A 21395-nucleotide genomic window follows, 5' to 3' on the forward strand; every position below is an offset into this window, starting at 1 on the left:
ACACGCGCGTCCGTGGACTCGGCGCGGCCGGAGCGGCCCGAGCCCGCGTGGAGCTGCCCGCGTCCTCCGAGCTCCCGAGCGAGCGGCGGCCCCAGGCGTCGCCGGCTGAGCACGACTCCGGCTCCGCGGGCGCCGCGTCCTTTTTCGCCGCCTGCGGGATTCGCGGACCGCGGTACATGCATGTCCACTGGGGGCAGGTTTAATTTCGACGATGGAGGGTCGTACTGCGGAGGCTGGGAGGACGGCAAGGCGCACGGCCATGGCGTCTGCACCGGCCCCAAGGGCCAAGGCGAATACACCGGCTCATGGAGCCACGGCTTCGAGGTGCTGGGCGTCTACACCTGGCCGAGCGGCAACACGTACCAGGGCACCTGGGCGCAGGGCAAGCGCCACGGCATCGGCCTGGAGAGCAAGGGGAAGTGGGTGTACAAGGGCGAGTGGACACACGGATTCAAGGGGCGCTATGGGGTGCGGGAGTGCACGGGCAACGGGGCCAAGTACGAAGGCACTTGGAGCAACGGACTGCAGGACGGCTACGGCACGGAGACCTACTCGGATGGAGGTGGGTGCGCGCGCGGAGGGCCCTCCCCACTCGCCCCTCTGTTTATCACGGGAAGTTGAGCCTTTCCTTTTGGGCTGCGGGCCCGGGCTTTTCCCGAGTGCCCTGGAGGCCTCACTGGGCCCTGGCCACAGGTTGCTTGCGGCCTGGGGGGAGACGGGGCCCTGTGCTATGAGAAGGTGTGGGGGGCTTTCCAGCCGCCAGCCAGGCCCTCGCAGTGGCGCTGAGCAAGGCCTCCACACAGCACCCGGGAGCAGGCCAGAGACCTGCCCAAAAGGCCAGACTAGGCCTGGCTGCCTCTGGCTTCACCATGGGTGCAGGGGCAGGAGAGGGGCCCTCTGCACCCCCCCCAAGCCCCAGCTTTCTTCTTGTTTTCCTGGGGTGCCCAGGCCTCCCTCAGTCCTGATCAACCCAGGCCAATGGAGAAGGAGCACCTGGGAGTGCTAGAGGCGGGGGGGATGCCAACCCAACCAAACAGCAAGGCAGTAAACTTCTAGGTGGTTGGACGCAAGCTTCACTGTCGAAACAGCCTGCTGGAGGGAGGGAGGGTGGGAGCGAGTGAGGGAGGCCCATCTGTTAGCAAGAGCCCAGGAACCTCGACTTTCAGTGGCTAAATCTTTCCACTGTTAATTCAGGGAATTGCTCTGCACCTTCCTTGAAAGATGCCACCACATTCTGGGCAGAGCGGGCGCCGGAAGCCAGTGAGCTGCCGGAAAGGCGGTTTCTGGGCAGGGAGCCGCTGCTGGCTTTGCAGCTGCCCCCTGTCTGGATGCTCCAGTTCCACTCCCCGGTGCACCCTGGTGCCCACAGGCAGCAGACCCCAATCCAACTGCCTTCCCGGAGCCTCCCCTCTCCGAAGGTGGTTTTTCAGGCATGGATGCCTGGAAAGGGAGTGAGACGCAGCAATGACTTGTGCTTCTGCTGGGAATAAAACCCCTGAGTGTGCGTGTGCTCTCTCTCCTGCCTGCCGCTGCCTCCTGGTCTCTGGCAAAAGGCTCCGTGCTCTGCTCTCTGGCCACATCCAGGAGTGATGAGGGCTGGCAAGTAATTATTATTTTGGCTTATGCAACTGAAAAGCAGGTTCGTTATTACCCGAAGAGGAGGCGGAGTCTGGGCAGTTAATTATATAATGCTCCTGCCTGTCTACTCGGCGCCGGCCCTGGTCCCAGGCGGCCTTTCTGTGCTGTTGTTTTCCTGGAGCAAGCTGGAGAGCTTCCCTGACCCTGGGCCCTGCGAACCAGAGGGGGCAAACACAGCCCTCCCTCAGCTCCAGGCGTGGGCTCGTGTGTGTGTGTGTGTGTGTGCCCGCGTGCGTGTGTGCATGCGCGCATGTTGTGTGGTGTGCCCCCACGCCTGCATGCACAGGGCGGGCAAGGCAGCAGTTGTGGGTGGCAGCTTGGCACTCACAGCTGGGCTCCTTGGGTGCTGGGCAGTTGCCACCTCAGGGCTCTGGCTAGGCTGCCCGCTGAGCTGCGCTCTGGAGGGCTTCCAGATGTGTGGGCTCTGTGCAGGCCTGACCAGCCCCCTTCCCACTGCTGTGAAACCCCCAGGATGTGTGGGTACCAGGGCATGCACACTGTGTGGCTCCATTGGGCCTGGCCCAGGGTGCAGCTGGGTGGCAGAGCCCCATCTGCTTGGGACCACACCCCTCACAGCCACCACTTGCCTGGAAGGAGCTGTTTGTCTTTCTTCTTTCCAGTGTGTGTGTGGGTCATTTCTCAAGTCTTGTTAAGTAGACTGAGGTGTCAAGAAGCCACACTCCCTTTTGGAGGGTGACAGTGTCAGAGAGAACTGAGTGGACGCCTCTGTTCTGGCATCATCAGGCTGAGCCTTCTGGGGCCTCTTGGCTGGACACAGCCCCAGGGGCTCACTAGGAAGCAGGGACTTCTGGGGACTTGGGGCTCTGGGCAGGCCTTGCTTTGTCCACTGTAGGGTGGGGTCACTGGCAGAACAGGACTGGCTTCAGTTCCTTCTCCCTCATGTGGCGGGCAGTGAAGAAAGCAGGGGGAGGGCCCTGTGGAGCCCTCCTGAGGAGGCAGCCCAGTTTTGCATCCATGCAGGAGGTGGAAATGTGGGGCAGGAATCTGCAGAGCTCCGAACTTCAGCCGGGCTCTTGGTGCTGACTTGGGGAAACGGCGACTGTCATGAATAATGCAGGAGCAGCAAATGTAGTCCACATTTAGCTGGAATAGGTTCGGAATCCATTTCAGCTGGGGACACTTCTGCCATCTCCTCCTCCAGCTTCCCGCCCCCGGCCCGGCAGGCGCTGCTCTTGGTGTGAGCTCCCATGTGTACGGGGAGCCCTGGCCCTGGGTGGGAGAGCACATGCTCCCTCCACGTTAGCGGCCTGGCCTTGGGTCCTGGCCCTGCAACCCTCCACTGTGTGACCTTGCACAAGTTACTGAATCTCCCGCACTTCTGCTTCTTCCTCTGTACAAAGGTCTGTGCAGGGGAGCGGGCTCGCAGAGCAGAGCGTGCCACTCCACCAGGAGAGCAGGGCATGGCTTGATGCTTGCCATGCTTTTCTTCTTTCTTGTGGTCCTGGGAATCCAACTCAGGACCTTGCGCCTGCCAGGCAGGCACTATGCAGCTGAGCTAGCTCCCTGGCCCTCTCTTGTGGTTTTTGTTACTGTAGTTCATGAGCAGTGGGTGTCACTTACAGCAGTCATCATTAGCACTGCCAGCTGGGGCGGTGGCGGTGATCACACGTATCCGTGACGTTAGGTGTCGACATGGCTCCCATGTGCCACGCGAGTGGTGAGTGCGCTCATCGCAGCACTGGACTCTGTGCTCCTGGAGGGCTCAGTCCGTTGTTCCCCTTTCCCGCCCCGGCTAGTGGAGGCTTGGAGTAGATGGGCTTTGGGCAGACTAGACACATTCAGGACGGGGACTCCAGAGTCACCTCTCTGGAAACTCACTTGTGCAGAAGCGCCCTTGTCATTTCCTCTTCTTCCACATCCATCGTTTTTCTGGGGGTGCAGAACCCTGAGCTGTAGTCAGATGCGGGGATGCAGATGTGCCAGCCCCAGCCCCAGGGACCCGGGATGCCTGTCCCTCCTCTGTCACTGGGCCCCTGCGCTTTGCCCCACAGGTGAACATGTCCTCCCGCCGCCGTGGATTCAGAGCCCCTTGGACTGAAAGTTGCCGGCTCAGATAAGCCCTCCCACATCCCAAAAGGTATGAGTCATCTCACACCCTGGCCTCTCCCGTCATGCGCGGTCTTGTTCACGGGCCGGATTCCTCAGCCCACGCAGATCTCATACGCCCACAGCCAGGACTCAGCCCCACCCAGGTGCCTGCACAGCGCACCACCACCCAAAGGCGTCTTCCGTCTCCCCCCGAAACAGCCACTTGCACCCTCCCGGCTCTGTGTGCTTCACTGCCGGAAAGGGCTCTGGGTTTCTGCCATCCCCGTGTGCAGGGCGTTCAGGTGACAGAGGCAGTGGCGGGCTTTGCTTTCATTTCAAACATGCATTCATGCTGTTGACGCGCCTTGAAGGGAAACAAAACCTCTCTTTTGTGTCTGTGCAACTAGGGATATTTTGGTGCTTGGGTGGGACTGTGGGAGACTCTTTAAAATCTAAGAGTCCAAGTTGGGAAGCAGGACCGTCCACATGGACATTCATTTCAGGAGCAAGCAGTGCGCACAGCTACCGGAGCTCTCCTGGAGATTCCCTCGCCGCCACTTGGGGGGCTCCATAAGGAGAAAGAGGGCCCACCCAAAGCTGCTGTCCATAGGAGACAAAGTGGGGCTGCGAGGGCCCCCCGACCCTGGCCGCCTCTTCTTGGAGGACCCTGGGGAACTTGGGGGTGGGGGTGAAAAACAACACTTGCGGTTCTTCTCCAAGTTATCTCTCTTCCTCAGTTTCCCAACTCTGAATAGAGCTAGCCGTCACCTGTCCACCGGTAATTCTGTATGCGAGGCTCTCGGTGTCCTTAAATGACAAAGAGCTGCTGAGACTTGTGCGCGTTGGTGTCAGCTTTCCACAGCCGCTGTCCTTCGAGCCGTCTCCGGGCTCCTGAGCACGCTGGAGCTGCCTGCGCCTGGGTAGGCGCGAGGCCGCCCTTCAGCACCACGGAGAGCGCCGCTGCCCGCCTGTTTTCTTTCAGACTCCGGCCTCGGGCAGCAGCCGCCTCGCCCGTGGCGCGGCGCGGCGTGTACTCGCCCACCCTCCGTGAGAGCAGCGAGCTCAGCCCGCTCTGTCGGCGCGTGGGCTCCACGCTGAGACGCGCCGCCGCTCGAGCTTGCGGTCGTCTTTTCGGAAAAAGCAGAGCGCCTGCGGGCGCCACGCCATCTCCTGGCCGCGGGAGAGCGCTGGGGAGCCAGCCCGGGGAGTCGCTCCAGCGCGGCGGCTGGCCGGTGCAGTGGGCTGAGCCGAGCAGGGCCCGGGGCGTGGGTTCAGGTCCCAGGAGTGCAGCGACGGCACAGCCAGCAGGCGAAGGAGCAGCCTTGCCTGTGGTTGTTGTCTCCCTTCGCTTTACTTCGGCTGACGGCCTGGATTAATCAACTAGCCCACACCTGCCAGCCGCCGGCCACAGGTAGCTACTTAGATTTAAATTTAATTAAAGTGAAATGAAGTTTAAGTAGGTGGGCATGGTAGCTCACGCCTGCAGTCCCTGCACTTGAGAGGCTTTGGCAGGAGGGTGGCTGAGTTTGAGGACAGCCCGGGCTCCGTAGTGAGATCAAGACCAGCCTGAACTACACAGCCCTGTGTGTAAGCACCTCAGCCACAGCCACAGTAGCAACAAGAGGTCTGTGGCAGCTGCTGCACCTCAAGTGCTCACAGACACGAGCGACCCACGGCTGCCGCACGGGCACTGCAGACCTGTGGACCTTGGACAGCGGTGGCCTGAGCTGCCCCCACGTACACACCAGAAGGCGTGCGTCGGGCGGGCACTGCTGGTGACCAGAGCCCGAGACAGGGCTGGCACAGAGAGCTCACTCAGAGACAAACGGAATGGACGCAGCGCGCAGAGCTGATAGTCTTCAGCAGCTTCGCTCTCCACCATGTCTGGTGCCTCCTTTCGTTGCAAGAACGGATCATTGAGTGCAGACAGTGAGAGGGAAGAAGGGAAGTCTGTGTCGACAGGGCAGCCTTGCAGCAGGGCCTGCTCATGTGTGTACGCGTGTGACCCCACTCGGGACTGAATGCCAGGCCTGCCAGCAAGCTGCGACCCCAGCCGTTTGTGTTTTACTTTGAGACAGGGTCTCACTAAGTTGCTGCTGAGATGGAAGGCTGCTCCTCCTGCCTCAGCCTCCAGGGTAGCCAGGATTCGATTGTGCCATTGCACTGGGCTTGTGTCGCCTGGTAGAGCTCCCGAATGGGTTTTGTTCTCGGGGTTGGTTCCGTGTGTGAGAGGCTGCCAGTGTTTCTGTGAGCAGAGCGGCTGGTGTTGAACAAAGCACCCAGGCACTGGCTTTCTGGCAGCGTGAGGCCCCCACAGCCAGGGCGGAGCGGGCCACTGCTGAGTGCGAGGCGAGCTTTGCAGATCCTTGGCGCCTGTCACGCTCTGGCCACCTCTCTGTGGCTGCCATTCCCTGGAGCGCTCTCTTTGGCGCCCCTGCCTCCAGCATGCTCGAGGCTCCTGCTGGGCACAAGGACGGAGACACAGGGCCAACCTCGTGGCTCAGCTGTGAACTTTGCCGAGTCCCTACTGTATATGCTACCTGGTTTGCAACAATGCAGTTTGAAAGAAAAGCAAATAGAATCCTCTCCTCCTGCCCACCAAAAAAGACCATGTGACTTCTAAAAGAATAAACAAGTTGGACAGGGATCAGAGCTCAAATGTTGAGATAGTTCAAGATTCTCTTGTCAGTTTTTGAGGCCTGGAAGGAGGTTCTGCAGGTGAGAATTCTGCCTGTGTCCTGGGGAACAGTGGGGACCCCAGGGCGTTGGTGGCCAAGCTGAGTCGGGGAAGAGGAGCACAGTGGTGTCTTTGGGCTCTGTGGAGGCCTCTCCTCCCCTGCCCAGGCTTTCTGGCCTCTGTGATGGAGCAGTGACACGCTTTCCATCCCAACCCAGGCCTCTGCTTCCCGCGTCACAGGTGTCCCTCGGGCCCTGGGTGTGCTCCCATGGCCGCACTGCCAAGAGCTGAGTGTGGGAGTGGCTGACGCGTTCTGTGGAGGGGGGTGTGGCCCGGAAGAGGGTGTCTCCTCCTGCTTCTCTCCTCCTGCTTCGGGCTGCCATGTTGTGTGCAGTTGGCCTCGTGGCTGGCCCTTCCTGTGTTTGAGCTTGTGCGGACTGACACTTCTGAGTCCATAGGCCAGAAGCAGCCCTTTCTCTTTTAGTGTGGGTTTTAGGGTATCTCAGGGATGCCTGAGGTGATTACAACATGCTCACATTTGTGGGGGTCAAAGCTGCCCAGAAGGTGTATCTGAACAGGGTTTCTAGACCCATCTCTGCCCCTCTGGGCCCAGAAAGCCACCCGTGCAGGTTCGGTGTGCTGCTGCTGCTGCTCCCTGGAGCCCCATTTTGAGAATTGTGGCTCTGGTTAGCACCACCTGCACTGACTGCGCCATAGAATCACCCCTTGCCACTGCCCGAAGCAGCTTCTCTGACTTCTGAAGATGCCCTGGGGACGCGGTCTGCATGGTCCTAGCTAGGTGCCCTGTGGAGGCCGGCAGGCAGCACTGCTGTTGGGGTTGTCCTTTCTGGGTGCTTTGAAGAAGCGCTGCTCAGGGTGCAGCCGGGCCCAGGATGTGTCAAGTCTCTGGGTGACACTCAGCTCAGGCGGGGACCACTCAATGGAGCCCTTCAGCGAGTACCCATCACTGACCATGCTGTGATTTGTTCACTCAAACCAGAGGCTCTGAGGGTGTCATTCCTGACCTGGAAGTTGCTAAGAGCAGGCAGGACCAAGAACAGTTGCCTCTGATACAGATTTTTGAGGGGCTCTTGGAGGTGATGTAGCACTGTGTAAAGAATGCAACCGGAAGGACTTCCAGTGCAGGATCCCCGGGTGAGGGGAGCATCACGTTCTGCCTCTACCCTCATGTGGCCTGCCCCTGGGTCTCCCGTTACTTCTCAGCCGAAATCCAGGATGAACTTATGATCATTAATCGCAGCTACAAAGACCTTTCCTAGAGGATGCCGAGTTCACAGGCATTGAGCTTGTTGACCAGGACTTGGCTTTTCGGGGACACGTAGGGCAGGCAGCAAGTGCCGCAGGCCATATGTGTGGCCAGTGAGGACTGCAGAGCTGGGAGGCCATGTGAGCAGGAGCCCCTTTTGTGAAGGCTGGTCCTACGCTGCAGGACGTTTTAGCGTGCATGCTGCTTCTCTCCTTCCTTTAAATAGTGCGAGGCGTGATGCCTGGGATCCTGGCGCTCAGGAGGCTGAGACAGGAGGCTAGTTTCAAGTTCAAGGCCAGCCTGGGCTGCAAAGTGAGTTCAAGCCCAGCCTGGACTGCATGGTGGACCTCAGCCACTCACTTGCTTTACAGACAAGGAAGGTACAGAGGGGAGGAGACAGGGCCAAGGTGCACTGCAAGGCCATAGCAGGCGGGCCTCCGGGGGCTTTGCCCAGCCAGCATTTCCTAAGCTTGTGAGCTCTCTGGGAAGAACACAGGTCCCTGCAGCCTTGTGATGCTTTTTGCACTTCTGGGGGTTCACAACCTTGCCCCGACTTCACAGATTGCCAGGCAAGGACCCCCATCCTCCGTGAGCACCTAAACCTTGTGTGGTGAGCAGAACAGGTGGAGGATGAGGCCCAGGTGCACCTCTGGGTTGGTGAATCTGAGCCCCCAACTCAGATGGGTCCTGCTGCCACGGCCAGGTGCCTATGTCTGGGCCTCCTTGCAGCCTGCACCCTGAGCCCGCACCGTGGACTTGGATGCTGGCTCCATCCAGCTGTGTGCTGGGAGCTCCCCTGGCCTGATGTTGCTTCGTGGAGAAAGCAGTGGGAAGCCGAGGCTCCAGCCGTGAGGGCCCTGGCTACTCCAGGGCCCCGCCAAGACCTGCCACTGTCTGTCCGAGTCTCGCCATCCCTGCTTCGGTTCTGGCTTGTGTTTCTCGGGGCTCAGCAGATGGAGTCTGTGTGGATTTGCCCATGTTGAGCTTGGGTTACCTGGCTTCCTGAGCAGTCCTGCGGCTTCCTGTAAGGCCTAGAGGCCACTGTGAGTGGTGGCCAGGATGGCGGGTGATCAACTTCCCCGATGCCCTTCTCTCACCCCCAGCACTCTCAGCTCCGAGCAGTGAGGGGTCAGGGTGTCCTCTCAGGGTCAGCTCCCTGTGCCACAGTAAGAGTCACACTGCCTGGGGCATAGGGTCATGCAGACATTGCCTGAGTGTTAGCTGCAGAAATGACGAGCCCTGGCTGGCTTACCTGTCAGGTGGGCTTCAGGAGGGGAGGTACGCGGAACCCAGGTAGAAGAGTGACATGGATGGCGGGGCAGGAGAGCACCCACCCCAGGCTGCAGGAGGAGTGGGCAGGAGGCATGACCAGGGGCAAAAGTCCAGCCCCACAAGGGCTGGGGCACACGGGGCAGCATGTGCATGGGGAGCGACCAGGATGGAACCTCAGCCCCTCCGGAACAAACCCATGGGCACACTCAGCCATCCCAGAGCAGGCCTGAGGGCTGCATCCCTACCGCGTGGACTGCAGCAGGAATGTAGCAGAGGCCAGGTAGTGGTTGCCATGACAGTGACCCCGAGGCACCACAGGAACACAGGGCAGCTTGTGAGTGGGAGCCAGGGAGGGGCCACGGGGGCGCGAAGCCCCGCGCATGGTGTCCTAGGCTGCCCTGGCTCATGTGTCTTTGCAGCTTTAGCCTCGTGTCTTTACTTCTGCCCTGTACCCCACAAAGCCTTGCTGCCCACCGCAGGAGAGGAAACTGAGGCTAAGAGGCTGCTGGGCCCCCATGTCACCCAGAGAGGAAGCCCGGGGTCCCCACTGGGACTGTGCTGGGTATCTGGGATGTTCCAGTGCCTCGGGGCCTCCCCTGCCTCCCTTGGTTTCCAGCCAGACATGGGACTGTAGAGGCACCCAGGGCACTGCAGATCAGAGCTGACCGCAGCAGTGCCCTCTCTGGCCTGGCATTGAGAGCCAGCTGGACTCCAGCTTCAGGGCTGGTCTAGGTCCAGAGTCCCGAGAGAGGCCTCTATGGCCCCCAGGGAGGCTGGGCAAAGGGAACCTGAGGACTCCAGGTTCTAAGGAACCCTGTGATGCTTCCCACCCTGGGCAGGCCAGAGATGCTGCCCTGGCCTTGCTCCCATACCCCAGGGACCCCCACTTCCCACAGCACTCCTGGGGCTATCACCTGAGCCTTGCAGTCCTGACAGTTGCCTTCGGGTATAGTCCTGGTGTGTCCCTAGAGTGAGGTATGCACTTGGAGCCTGCTGGACTTGGGGAGGCCCAGGGAGAGTAGGGTGCTCTGAAGGCCAGACATGACCAGAAGGGGTGCTCTTCTGAGCCCCCCATTGTCTCATCTCTAGAAGGGGAGGCTGCAGAGGGTGAGCAGGGACTGCGCCAGAGCTGTGTCCTTGTTGACTGGGAGTGACTGTCATGTGGGGTGGCGCTTCTGTCCCGTTCTGTCCTGGTCACGAGCACCTCTGCCCTCTTCCCTGGGCCTTTCAGGTGCTCAACTTCTGCCTGGGGTCTGTGCTCCAAGGGCTTCTGGGAGATGACTGAAGGAAGTTTCTAGAAAGCCCAGAAACGCTGTTCCCCATGTGGGTCTGAGGCCAGCTGCCTAGTGGTTTGGGCTGCATGCAAGAGTTCAGGCAGAGCCAGGCGAGGGCGGCTGCTTTCCGTATGGCCTCTGCTGTGCTCCTGGCCCCATGGGGACCCCTGGCTGTGGTGAGGGCACAGACAGCCCTTCCTGCCTGTGTGATGGTGGCTGTGACAGGAAGGGGGGTGGGAGGCTGAAGCTACACGGTGTGGGGGTCAGGCCAGGCTCCCCAAAAGGCTGACAGGTGAGAGAGGAAGGCAGTGGGTTACAGGAGCCCCAGAGGGCGAGCCTCAGGGTCTCCTCCCGAGAGGCCTCAGCTGGCCTCCCTGCACAGGATCTGGGCTGGGAAGATGGCTGGGGACCTGCGCCTCCCAGGCAGGATGGGGCTCCAGGGGTGACCTGCCTTCTCCTCAGCATCCACTGCCACTCAGGGCGGAGGCCTTCACAGCAGGAACAGTGAGGCCCTCAAAGGCCTGGCTTGGGGTGCTGAGCCCTCATGAGGGAGGTTGGTGGCCACCGGGGACACGGACAGGAGGCCCCGCTCCCGTGAGGGTGGCCCTTGTCCCGCCAGGCTCCTCCCCTGCATCCCTCCATGGGGCGGCGTGTGCATGGGGAGGACATTGTCCTGTCCCCTGTCACTGTCCAGCATCAGTGCCATGTCTGCCACGCATCCCAGCCTCCCTGCAAGCTGTGCTGTGCACCGCTCGAGGGTGTCTTGCGCCGACTGTAGAACCAGGGGGCTGCAATGGCTGTCAGGGCAGTGCCCCCACACGGTGTAGAGGAGGTGGCTGGAGCTGCCAGGCCCGGCCCTCCCTTTCTCTTATTGAGGCGAGAGAAGGTCCCACTGAGCTTGGACTTGCCCAGAGTGCAGCTGCACGCCCTGTGATTCGCGCATGCGTGTGGTCTGGCCTGCCCGTGGTTCTGCGTGCGCGTGCAGTCAGCCACTCTAGTGTGTTCGCCGAGGTGGGAACCACGACAAGATTCAGAGCGCTCTCATCTGCTAGCAGGAACTGTTGGGCTGGGGTCACTTCCTGCTCCCTCCTCAGAAGCCTGCGCCCTGCTCCGACCTGCCTGCTTGGGACACTGCATGCCCGCAACTTCAGGCAACACGGCCCGTCCTGGCCGGCCTCTGTCGCTTGTTGTGTTTTCAGAGCTTATCCCACTGCAGACGTGTCAGGGCTCTGTTTCTCTTCATGGCCAAGGAATAGTCCGCTGCAAGGACCACATGTTTTGCTTATCCGCTTGGCGGTGGGTGGTTGCTTAGGTTGTCCATGTTTGGGCTGCTGTGACTGTGGCTGTGAGCTTTGTGTGTGGCACTTTTTCTCTCCTGGGTCATGCTCTCTGAGACTTGATGGTGCAGAACCTGATGAAGCCAGGCATGGGTGCATACACCTGTGATCCCCAGCACTCAGGAGGCTGAGGCAGGAGGCTCTCAAGTTCCAGGCAAGCTGGGCAACGTAGGGGAACCTGTCCCAGAAAGTGCTGTGCGTGGAGCACCTGCCAGCATGCGTGAGGTCCCCCAGAACCACAAGGAAGGGAGGAGGAGGACAAGGGGCCTTTGCCCCCCGTGTCAGCTGAGAGCAGGAGAGAAGCACTGGGGGTCCTGGGCCGGTGGGCATGGTAGGGAGGACACGCGGGGGCCAGCAGGGCCTGGGGGCCACTGAGGGTCTCTGGCTGGGGCCCGCTTCTGGGGCTTGCCAGGATGTGCACGGTCACCAACCTTGCTTGATGTGCAGCGAGCGGGAGCCGGGGCCTGGCCCTGAGGTCTGCACTGTGCATGCTGCGGACGGTCTCCAGCTGCTTGCTGTGTGGCTGTGGGCAGCTTGGCTCCCCTCTCTGGGCAGTGATGCGATGCAATGCTGGCTGCTCCTGGCGCTGGGTGCCTCTGGGCATGGCACCCCAGCTCCTGAGTGCAGGCTTTTGGGGAGGCCTGGAGTGTGCCCCTGTGCAGGGCCCTCCACGAGGAAGCTGTGCTGGCTCGAGGGTGCTCTTTACTCTGAGAGTGGGTTCTGCTCTAGTTTTCAGCTGCCCGACTGGGCAGCAGCAGCCTCCCTGGTCTTCTGCAGGGCACAGCGGGGAGCAAGAGGGCCTGGTGGCCTGTAGGACGGGAATCTCGGGCCAAGAAGCCCATTGTCCAGAGCTGCACACGGGGACAGCAGGGCATGGCCTGTGCCTCGGGCTGGTGCCCATCCTCCCCCTCGTGGCAGGCCTTCACTGGTGCTCTTCACACCTGTGCCCATCCTGGGCCTCGTCTAGGCCACGGGAGGGTGGCCACGGGGGGGTGGCCACGGGGGGGTGGCCACGGGGGTGCCCCGGTGGCTCGACCAGATGCAGCTGTGCGGCCACTCGCAGCCCTGGGGCTCTCACGCCCTCCCTGCTGTCGTCCTGCCACCCTGACCCTTGCCTGGTGGTTCCCCCTAGCTCCCCAAGCTCCTGGCTGCCCCCCTGGTCTCTCTCTGGCTTCCTCCCAGTCTTTCAGGTGCACTGGGCAGCTGTCGCCGGCCAGCGTGCTCTGCATGACGCGGCGGGCATTGGTGACAGCCTCTCCCCGAGCCTCGCTCTCGGCACGGGGAGCAGGCACAGCCAGGCCTGTGGGGTGTGGTCCACTTTTTAAATTGTGTTATTTTTTTAATCGCTGGTTAATTCTTTCTCCGCCTTCCAAATGCTTGGTGAAAGGACTTTTTTTTTTTTTTTTTTTTTACCAAAGATTGAACTCAGGACCTTGCACTTGCCAGGCAAGCGCTTATTCTACTGAGCCATCTCCTCAGCCCCAACAGAACGACCCTTGATGTGGGTTTCACTCAGCCCTGCCGGCTGCTGTGCCTGGAGAGCGCACAGGCCCACATCTGCTCGCGGCTTGCCTTCCCCTGCGTGCGCAGGGTCCCGGCCTCCCCCTTGCTTGGTTTCCTCCCTCCTCTGGTGGAGCACGTCCTGCAGTAGGGTCGTGGAACATGAACTCAGTGTGGCTGGATTACTTGATGGAGAAATTGGTGTAGGCTACAGACTGAAAATCACTTCTGCTCCGCATCTGTGGTGGGGACATCTCTGGGTCTGTTGTCGTCCCCTGCCATTCTGCCCATCTCAGGCCATCCAAATGATCTGCTTTTCTTTCACCTTGAAGCATATAAAACCCGCTCAGTGGCGATCTGATGCGGCATGCTGCCAGGACGTGGGCAGGGCTCTGGCCTGGCCCATGCCGGGTGTCTGCAGGCCCAGGATGGACACAGGGACGCCCTTGGTGCTGGGGGTGTTCCTGCTTTGCCTCTGGGCACCCTCAGATCGCTGGACATAGGGCTCCTGGACGAGACTTTTTGTCTGCTTTCACTATCACTTTATGTTTTAGTTTCTGAAAAATTTTCTTTTTGTATTTTTATTTTTTGGTTATCAGGAATTGAACACATGACCTTGCACTTGTCTGGCAGGCACTTATGCCACTGAGCTATCTCCCCGGCCCCCGAAAGTTTCTTTCTTTTTTAAAAAAATTCTTTTAATACAGAGTCTTGCTACACAGTTCAGACTTATAGTGATCCTTCCGTGTCAGCTTCTCCAGTGCTGGGATTACAGGCGTGCACCACCATGCCCTGTTTGGGGCTGGCACGGCATACCATACCAGGATGGCACCTGGGTCCTTGTGCTTGCCAGGCAGGCCCTTAGACTGCCGAGCTATCTCCCCAACCATCTTTTTCTTTTTAAAAAACTGCATTTCATTCTCACTTGGGGAATGCAGCATCCTACCTCCTGGGATTTAGATTCTGTTTTTCTGATCACTTCTTCTTCCACCTATATTTTTCATGATTGTACCAAATTCTCTTTCCCATTCATTTGTGTCAAGGTCCCCTCTCCTTGTTGGGCCACCTCGAAATGCCTGGTGGCCCGTAGCTCCGCTTGTCCGTGTGTGGCTCTGTTCCTTCTGCTGACCGCAGGCCTGGGCCCTCCAGTGGCCCGCTGGGCTGTGTTCCCTGTGCACCCCCTCCAGGGGTTCCCTGGTTCTGTTTCTTTTCTCCCTGCGTCTTGCTGGAGAGGAGGGGCTTTCTCCTTTTTACTAATTATTTTAAAATATGTGGGTACATGTGTACATTTACAGTATATATACAGTTATGAATGTATTTTGCATTATGTCATAGGTATGTAGATTTTATATACAGTATGTATTTATGTATAATAGCTCATAATTATGTATAACATTATGTAATATATAAATACACATATGAATGTGTGTAAATCCCTATATATCTGGAAATGGAACCCAGGACCCTGTACCACTGAGCTGCACCCCCAGCCTTTTGTATTTTTTATTTTATTTCTTATTTATTTATTTATTTATTTGCCACGAGATGTGTTTTATTTTCATTTAACATACAAATAATTTTCTATAATATCCCAGGGCAAACCGGAGAATTTGGCAGTCCGATTGGGGGGGTCCCCTCAGAGACCCACGGGCCGGTGGCATCGGCGCGGAGTGCCCGGGTTCACAGCGCAGCTTGTGGCTCGTGTCCATCTTCAAGTGGCTCTTCCTCCACATCATGACTGGGGGGTCTCGGAGATGACGGGGGCGGGGAATTGTCTGGGCTCTTAGGAAATCCCACTCCACTTTTGCTGCTCAGTGGTCTCTTTGGTCGGCAGGGTGTTCTTCTCCTGCGTCTCCGTCTTCTTCAGCTTGGCCTTATCGAAGCTGGCGATTTCCCCCACGTCTGGTTTGTCTGCCATTTTCTTAAAACAATCTGAAGTGTTTCGCTCCGAGCCCGAGCTCCTGTGCTCCCACTCGCCTTGCTGCAGCAAGAGGCCCTTTTGTATTTTTTAATTTGAGACAGAATCTCACTGAGGGTCCCGGCTGGACTCCAGCTTTTGACCTGCCTGCCTCAGCCTCCCAAGGAGCTGGGATAGCAGGTGTGTACCCCTGTGCCTGGTTCATTATTTACATGTTCTCAGCAATCTGGCTTTTTACCTTTCTCCTCGGTTTGTTCTGTCTTCTTTCTATGTGGTCACACGACTAGGGGTTGAGAATTCTCTGTTTATGTCCAAGCGTGGCCCAAATGAAATTCCACAGTTGGAACTGGCAGCCTCCTCCCAGTTCCACGGGCTGAGATTCAAACCCAAGGAGCTGCGGGTTGGCTCGTGCAGGCCCCCTGTGGTGTCTGTGCTGGACTCCAGGGTGTGGGTCAGGGCCCCCCGTGGTGGCTCACCTCTCCAGCTGTGGTGGAGTCTCCAGACCCCAGTGCAAGTCAGCCCTTCCAAACCCCGGGAGACCTCAGCTTCCCAGCCCAGCTAAGAAGAACTTTCCACGTACCCAGGTAGTATTGGTGACCACTGGGGTGGCGTGGTCACTCTAGGAGTCTTTTGTGGATATGGTTTACCAGTAACTGTGAACACTTTCCACAGGAGCAAGCGCTTCCAACCTAGGACTTCCCAGAGGGTGAGGCTGAAGATTGTGTGTGTCAATCCCAGCTATCAAAGGTTGGAAAGGAGAGGCCAAGAGTTTAAGGCACAGCTGTGGGCTTGATGTGCACACAGCCCTGGATTCAATCCCCAGCATTAAAAGTAAAATAAGGAAGTGAGAACCTCAGACTGAGCTGTGGCTGGGAAGAACCTGCAGTCGGATCGAGGCTCTCGTGTGGAAGGTGGCGAGGCAGCCGCGAGTATGTGGAGAGGAGCGGGACACGGTTCTGGGCCTGATGGGAAAAGGTTCTGGAAGCTCCACTCTGAGTCCTCTGCATCCCTGAGGCACAAGCCGTGCCATGGCTGGGGTCACCTGGGCTGAGGCCCATGAACATCACAGGTCCTCGGGGGTCCCCACTTGGTGGTTAGAGGTGGGCCTTGGGCTGCGGTACCTGCACAGTGTGTGCCCTGCATCTCCAGGGATGTTTGTTTTGGGAGCATCCCAGGTTGATTAGGGTCTGGCCAGCATGACCTCCCTGCTGTGACCTTGCTCTGCTGCCATCTGCCCCCAGAACCACTGGGACCTTCTCCTTGGCCACAGCCCAGAGCGGCAGGGCAGTGAGGGGCACCCTGAATCATGTGCCAGCCTTGCGCTGGTCTAGAGCCACGCCACTGCTGCCTCCAGCCTTCACCTCTGTACCACAGGGGCTGAGAGGCTGGCCAGGAGTCTCCCAAGAGGCTGTGCCCAGGCCGCACACCCCCTCGCCCCACTGAGGGGGTACCTTCCCAAAGTCCAGAGCACAAACGCCCTGCCCCCCATCTTTGGTGGCGAATTCCCAAGTGGGGGGTCGTGGGTGGCAAAGCTAATGGATTGCTGGGGTGCAAAGCTCTGTGATCCACACTTTTAGGTTTTGTCCCCACCGTGAGGCATGTGACAGTGGCTGGGCTGTGCCAGAGTGGCAGAGGCCACATGCCCTGCTACTGCCGGGCTCTAGGCTCTTTTGCCTCTAAGAAGAGAGACCTGGGGTTGGTTGTCAGATCTCTGACTTCTTAGGAGACACAAGAGATCAGAACTTTTATGTGAAACCTCTCATTTTGACAACTGCAGTTTTTGGTGGCAAGATCGTGCAGGACAAGGAAAGCCTGTGTGGGCTTCAGCCTCGGGGCTCTGGTTTGCAGCTTCTGCTGCTTTGGGCTGCGAGAGCTGCGGCCAGGCCCTGCGCCACCCCTGGACCCTCACAGAGGTCCACCCATCCATCGGGCTGCCCCTTGGCTCGGGTGACCAGGACCGAAGCAGCAGAGCTCTGCCACACGCCGGCTGCCTGACCAGGCAACTTTCAGTCACGGTGACTGCGGGGTGTTGTGCATAGTGAAGCAGGAGCAGAGAGGGAATGGGGGGCAAGAAACGAGCTGTCTGGCCTGGCTGCTCCTCCTTATTTCATTGTGCTGTATACGAAGTAGGATTGAAAAATGCTGCTTAAATTTGTAAACAGTTTTTAAAGACACAGCGCCATGAACCCCTCCAAGCCCGTCCCTGGCTGCGAGCACACGTGGCCCGTCATTCCCTCTGCTTCTTGCGTTAGCTCTGGAGCCCTCTCTGCTGGCCTCAGTGCCTCTGCTGTGGCTGCCTCGAGGTCCTGAATGGACTCAGAACATTTCTCCTAAGTGGTCATTTCAACAGCCCGAAGCTGCACGGTGCCGGGTCCGGCGCACGAGGCGGGCAAGGATGCAGTCACGCGCTGGCGAGCACCTTTCTCCTGGCTCCGCAGCCACGCCCACCAAGTTCTTGATCATGCCCTGTAATGACACCAGAGCAGAGTCCAGCACTGCTTCAGAGTGGCAGCAGCAGTGGGGCTGTATGTCCCAAGGGGTGTGGAGGAAGGTCGCAGCAGTGTGTCACCTACTGTGACACGTTTTTAAGTTACGGAAACATTCAGCATATTTCTTGATCACCATGTGTAACTGCTGCACGCAGTCCTCCTGCCTCAGCCTCTGAGCAGTGGCGCGTGTAGGCGCAGGCCCTCGTGCCTGCCTCTCGAGCCCCTTCTAAGGGCGCAGTTCGTGGCACCAAGTCACCAAGTACGTTCTCAGTGTGCCCACCGTCCTTGCCGTCCACATGCAGCGCATGTCCTGCACCCAGAGCAGAAACTTGGTCCACGTCAGGCGCCCCGGCCCTTCCCGGCCCAGCCCCGCCTCTCCTCTGTCTCTGGGCTCGGCGATGCTGCAGCCTGTACAGGACGTGGCCCGCGCCTGCATCTGGCCTCCCTCCCTCCCTCGCTCGCGGTCCTCTTCACAACGGTCGGTGCTCCTATGTGGGGTGCTGTGCTGCGGCTCCCAGACACATGGCAGGGCCAGGGGCTTGCGGTGCAGGTGGCCCGACTTCCCTGCTGAGGGTTGTGGAGCTCTGGTTCTCACGCCCCAGCCCTTGCCATGCCATCCCTCCCCGCCTGCCTGCTGAGAGGTCTTGGGACTCTTCTCGGATGGCTCAGGCGGCAGGGCAGGACACCGTGTGCCACGCTGGGGCTGACCCGCGCCTCCAGGGCTACCCAGGTGCCTGTTCTCACCCTGCCTGCAAGGGAAGGAGTCAGCCATGGGAGGCTGGGTGGAAAGGTCTTCTTTTCCTGTCCTTGTTGCTTCTTTTGCTTTGGGTTTTGTGTTTTCGTGACAGTGCATCCCCGTATAGTTCAGACTGGCCTTGAACTTAGAGCAATCGATCCTCCTGCCTCAGCCTCCCGAGTGCTGGAAAAGTCTTTGAAAGGGCTGGGGTGATGTGGACTCTGGGCTGGCACCTGGGTTACCGAGTGCCACCAAGCTGGAGGTGTGGCAGGCACAGGCTCACCCCCTCTCCTTTGTCTCCTCAGGGACGTACCAGGGCCAGTGGGTTGGCGGCATGCGCCAGGGCTACGGTGTGCGGCAGAGTGTGCCCTACGGCATGGCGGCGGTCATCCGCTCGCCCTTGAGGACGTCCATCAACTCCCTGCGCAGCGAGCACACCAACGGCTCAGCGCTGCACCCAGATGCCTCCCCAGCGGGTGCCGGCAGCCCGGCCGTGTCTCGGGGCGGCTTTGTGCTGCTGGCACACAGCGACTCGGAGATCCTGAAGAGCAAGAAGAAGGGGCTGTTCCGGCGCTCGCTGCTGAGCGGGCTGAAGCTGCGCAAGTCGGAGTCCAAGAGCAGCCTGGCCAGCCAGCGTAGCAAGCAGAGCTCGTTCCGCAGTGAGGCTGGCATGAGCACCATCAGCTCCACGGCCAGCGACATCCACTCCACCATCAGCCTGGGGGAGGCGGAGGCTGAGCTGGCCGTCATCGAGGACGACATCGACGCCACCACCACCGAGACCTACGTGGGCGAGTGGAAGAACGACAAGCGCTCGGGCTTTGGGGTGAGCCAGCGCTCCGACGGGCTCAAGTACGAGGGCGAGTGGGCCTGCAACCGGCGGCATGGCTACGGCTGCATGACCTTCCCCGACGGCACCAAGGAGGAGGGCAAGTACAAGCAGAACGTCCTCGTCAGCGGCAAGCGCAAGAACCTCATCCCACTGCGCGCCAGCAAGATCCGAGAGAAGGTGGACCGGGCTGTGGAGGCCGCCGAGCGCGCTGCCACAATCGCCAGGCAGAAGGCCGAGATTGCGGCCTCCAGGTAGGTTGGGGGTAGCTGGGCGCTCTGTGGCCATCCAGCCAGTGTCTGAGACTGGCTCTTCCGAATTGTACCGCCCCACACCAAGGCAAGTGTTTCTCAATCTGGGCTCCATGGAATGTTGGGGTTCCTCAGAAGTGCCCATGGGTTGGGTTGGGGCAAGGAACAGTTGCCCTGCAGGGTCATGGGGCCCACAGCCTCCCCTCCAGGAGGGAGGCTACTCTCGAGTGTTCTGTGTGTGTCTGATGTGTTTGATGGGAACCGTGGTGGACACAGAAGGTGGCTGTGCTGTTGTTATGAGGAGTGGCCTGGCTATCGAGTGAGGGAAGGGTGTCTGCCACCTGGATGCTGTAAGGGACACAGAGGAGGCCAGAAGTTGCCTGCAAGGCAGCCCCAGCCAAGCAGACCAGCTGCGGGCACTGCCTAGGGGCTGACACAAGACTTGGTGCTTTGGGCCACCAACTGCCTGGTGTGGGGTTTGGCCACTGAATTTGGGGCTTAGAGGAGCCACAGCCCCTAAAGAACAGGTCCCGAGTGGCCAGGGGCTGCTGTGGACTTCAAGGCATCTCTAGGCAGTGCTTGCCTGCGGCTGCCTGGGCCAGCTGGGGTGAGAGCTGGAGGGCAGGAGCAGGGGCGCTCCAGGGCCACGCATCCCCAGCCACCTGGCGGCCTTGTCAGGCTCTGAATGACTGAAGACCCACAGCCTTGCTTCCCGCAGCCCCCCACAGTCCCAGAAGTTCTGCCCTCAGTGCCTGCACCTTGCGTCCTGGGCGACTCTGCCTGGTGCGGCTCTGGTGGCCCAGAGAGCTTCTGGGAAGGTTCCTGACCTCTCGTGGGGTAAGGCTTGGCCTGATTCTCAGTGGCCTTCGATCCACGGAGAAGAGCGAAGGTGGCGGGGTGGTTTGTTGGCAGCGTGAGCATCCATGCTCGCAGCACCCAGGGTGCGCGTGGGAGCGAGCGTGACGCTCTGGGGAGCAGCCGGAGCGCGGGATCCCACCCGGGCACCACGTCTGCGCTTGCGCTGCTTCTGTTCCCCAGCAGCGCCGGGCGGCGGCTGTGTGAGTACAGGACTCACCTGGTATTTTAAGAACAAACTCGGTTTGGCAGTTGTTTTTAATGCCATAGGTATAACACTTGCTTCCTATGGGAAAATTAGGAAGTCGTACTTAAAAGGAAGCAAGTGGTGCCTGTGTTGTCCTGAGGCTCAGCCATGGCTGTCCTTCCTTTCCGATGTTTGTGTTTGGTTTCTGCCTTGCGCTCCGTGCCATGATGGTGGGCGAGGGGCAGGTCAGGGCTGCAGGTGCTGGAGGCAGCTCCGCGGAGAGCCGGCAGAGGTGGCCACTACCTGAGAGGCGCCAACTCCTTCGTGGTTGCCCTTTCTTGTGGTCAGCTGTGGACTGAAAATATATAGAAAGCCCCAGAAATAAACAGTTCCTACATTTTAAGTTATGCTGTTCACCATTCTGAGTGCGCAGTGGAATCAGCATGCTTCTCGACCGTGCCGTCAGCTTTCCCATCTCAAGACGCAGGAGACTGAAGCTTGAGCAGGCCCAGTCCACGATCGCGGGCTCCAGGAGCCTCACGGTGGAAGGGTGTGAAGGGCGTGGTGGCCGGGCGTGGAGAGAAAGGGAAGGAGCTGCCGGAGAAGGGGCGGGGACAAGATCTAGGCCCCTCGGTCACACCCGTCCCACCAGACACACCCAGAAGTGTCTCTGCTGCTTCCTCAGGTGATATCTTAGTGGCGTCAGGTTGACAGTCAGGAGCCCTGTCCCACCAAGGGCACGAATCCGCCTCATCCAGTGTCCACACAGCTAAACCACCACTCCCTGGTTGCCAAGCAGATGGATTGTCAAAATGTGCATACCCTGAAGCCCCAGCATCCGTTCTTGCCAGTGCTGGGTGACAGCAGACTCACACTTTACGATCCCTTTGCAGAGGGGCCTACTGGAGCCCTTCCCTGGTGGACACCCGCCCCAGCACACCACTCCCAGGATGTCTCTCCCTTGGTGTGTCTCGTAGCCGTGCAGGGGGCCGTGGTGCAGTGCCCCATGTGTGGCTTGAGCCTGGCTTGTGCAGGACCATTCTGTCCTCTCAGCTTCTCGGTCTCCTGGGCTGCAGAGATGGGCATCTCCGCTCTGCCACCTCCTGCCCTGAGCAC

The 21395-nt window shown here is 59.6% G+C and overlaps 1 protein-coding gene and 1 pseudogene across 1 annotated transcript in view; one reads left to right on the plus strand and one right to left on the minus strand.

Annotated features, from left to right (window-relative positions):
• The first annotated feature begins 52 nt into the window (after window positions 1-52).
• The window catches only part of Jph3 (junctophilin 3), a 55758-nt gene continuing 34415 nt past the window's right edge, over window positions 53-21395 (plus strand). Inside the window, exons 1-2 of the mRNA XM_004644978.2 lie at window positions 53-562; window positions 18463-19240. Of these exons, the coding sequence (XP_004645035.1) occupies window positions 181-562; window positions 18463-19240 (1160 nt within the window). The 5' untranslated portion in view covers window positions 53-180. The remainder of the gene's footprint in view (window positions 563-18462; window positions 19241-21395) is intronic.
• Window positions 14798-14960, minus strand: LOC105744056 (annotated as a pseudogene).

This window comes from Octodon degus, unplaced genomic scaffold (assembly GCF_000260255.1).
Source record: "Octodon degus isolate 3935 unplaced genomic scaffold, OctDeg1.0 scaffold00215, whole genome shotgun sequence".
NCBI classification, from domain to species: domain Eukaryota; kingdom Metazoa; phylum Chordata; class Mammalia; order Rodentia; family Octodontidae; genus Octodon; species Octodon degus.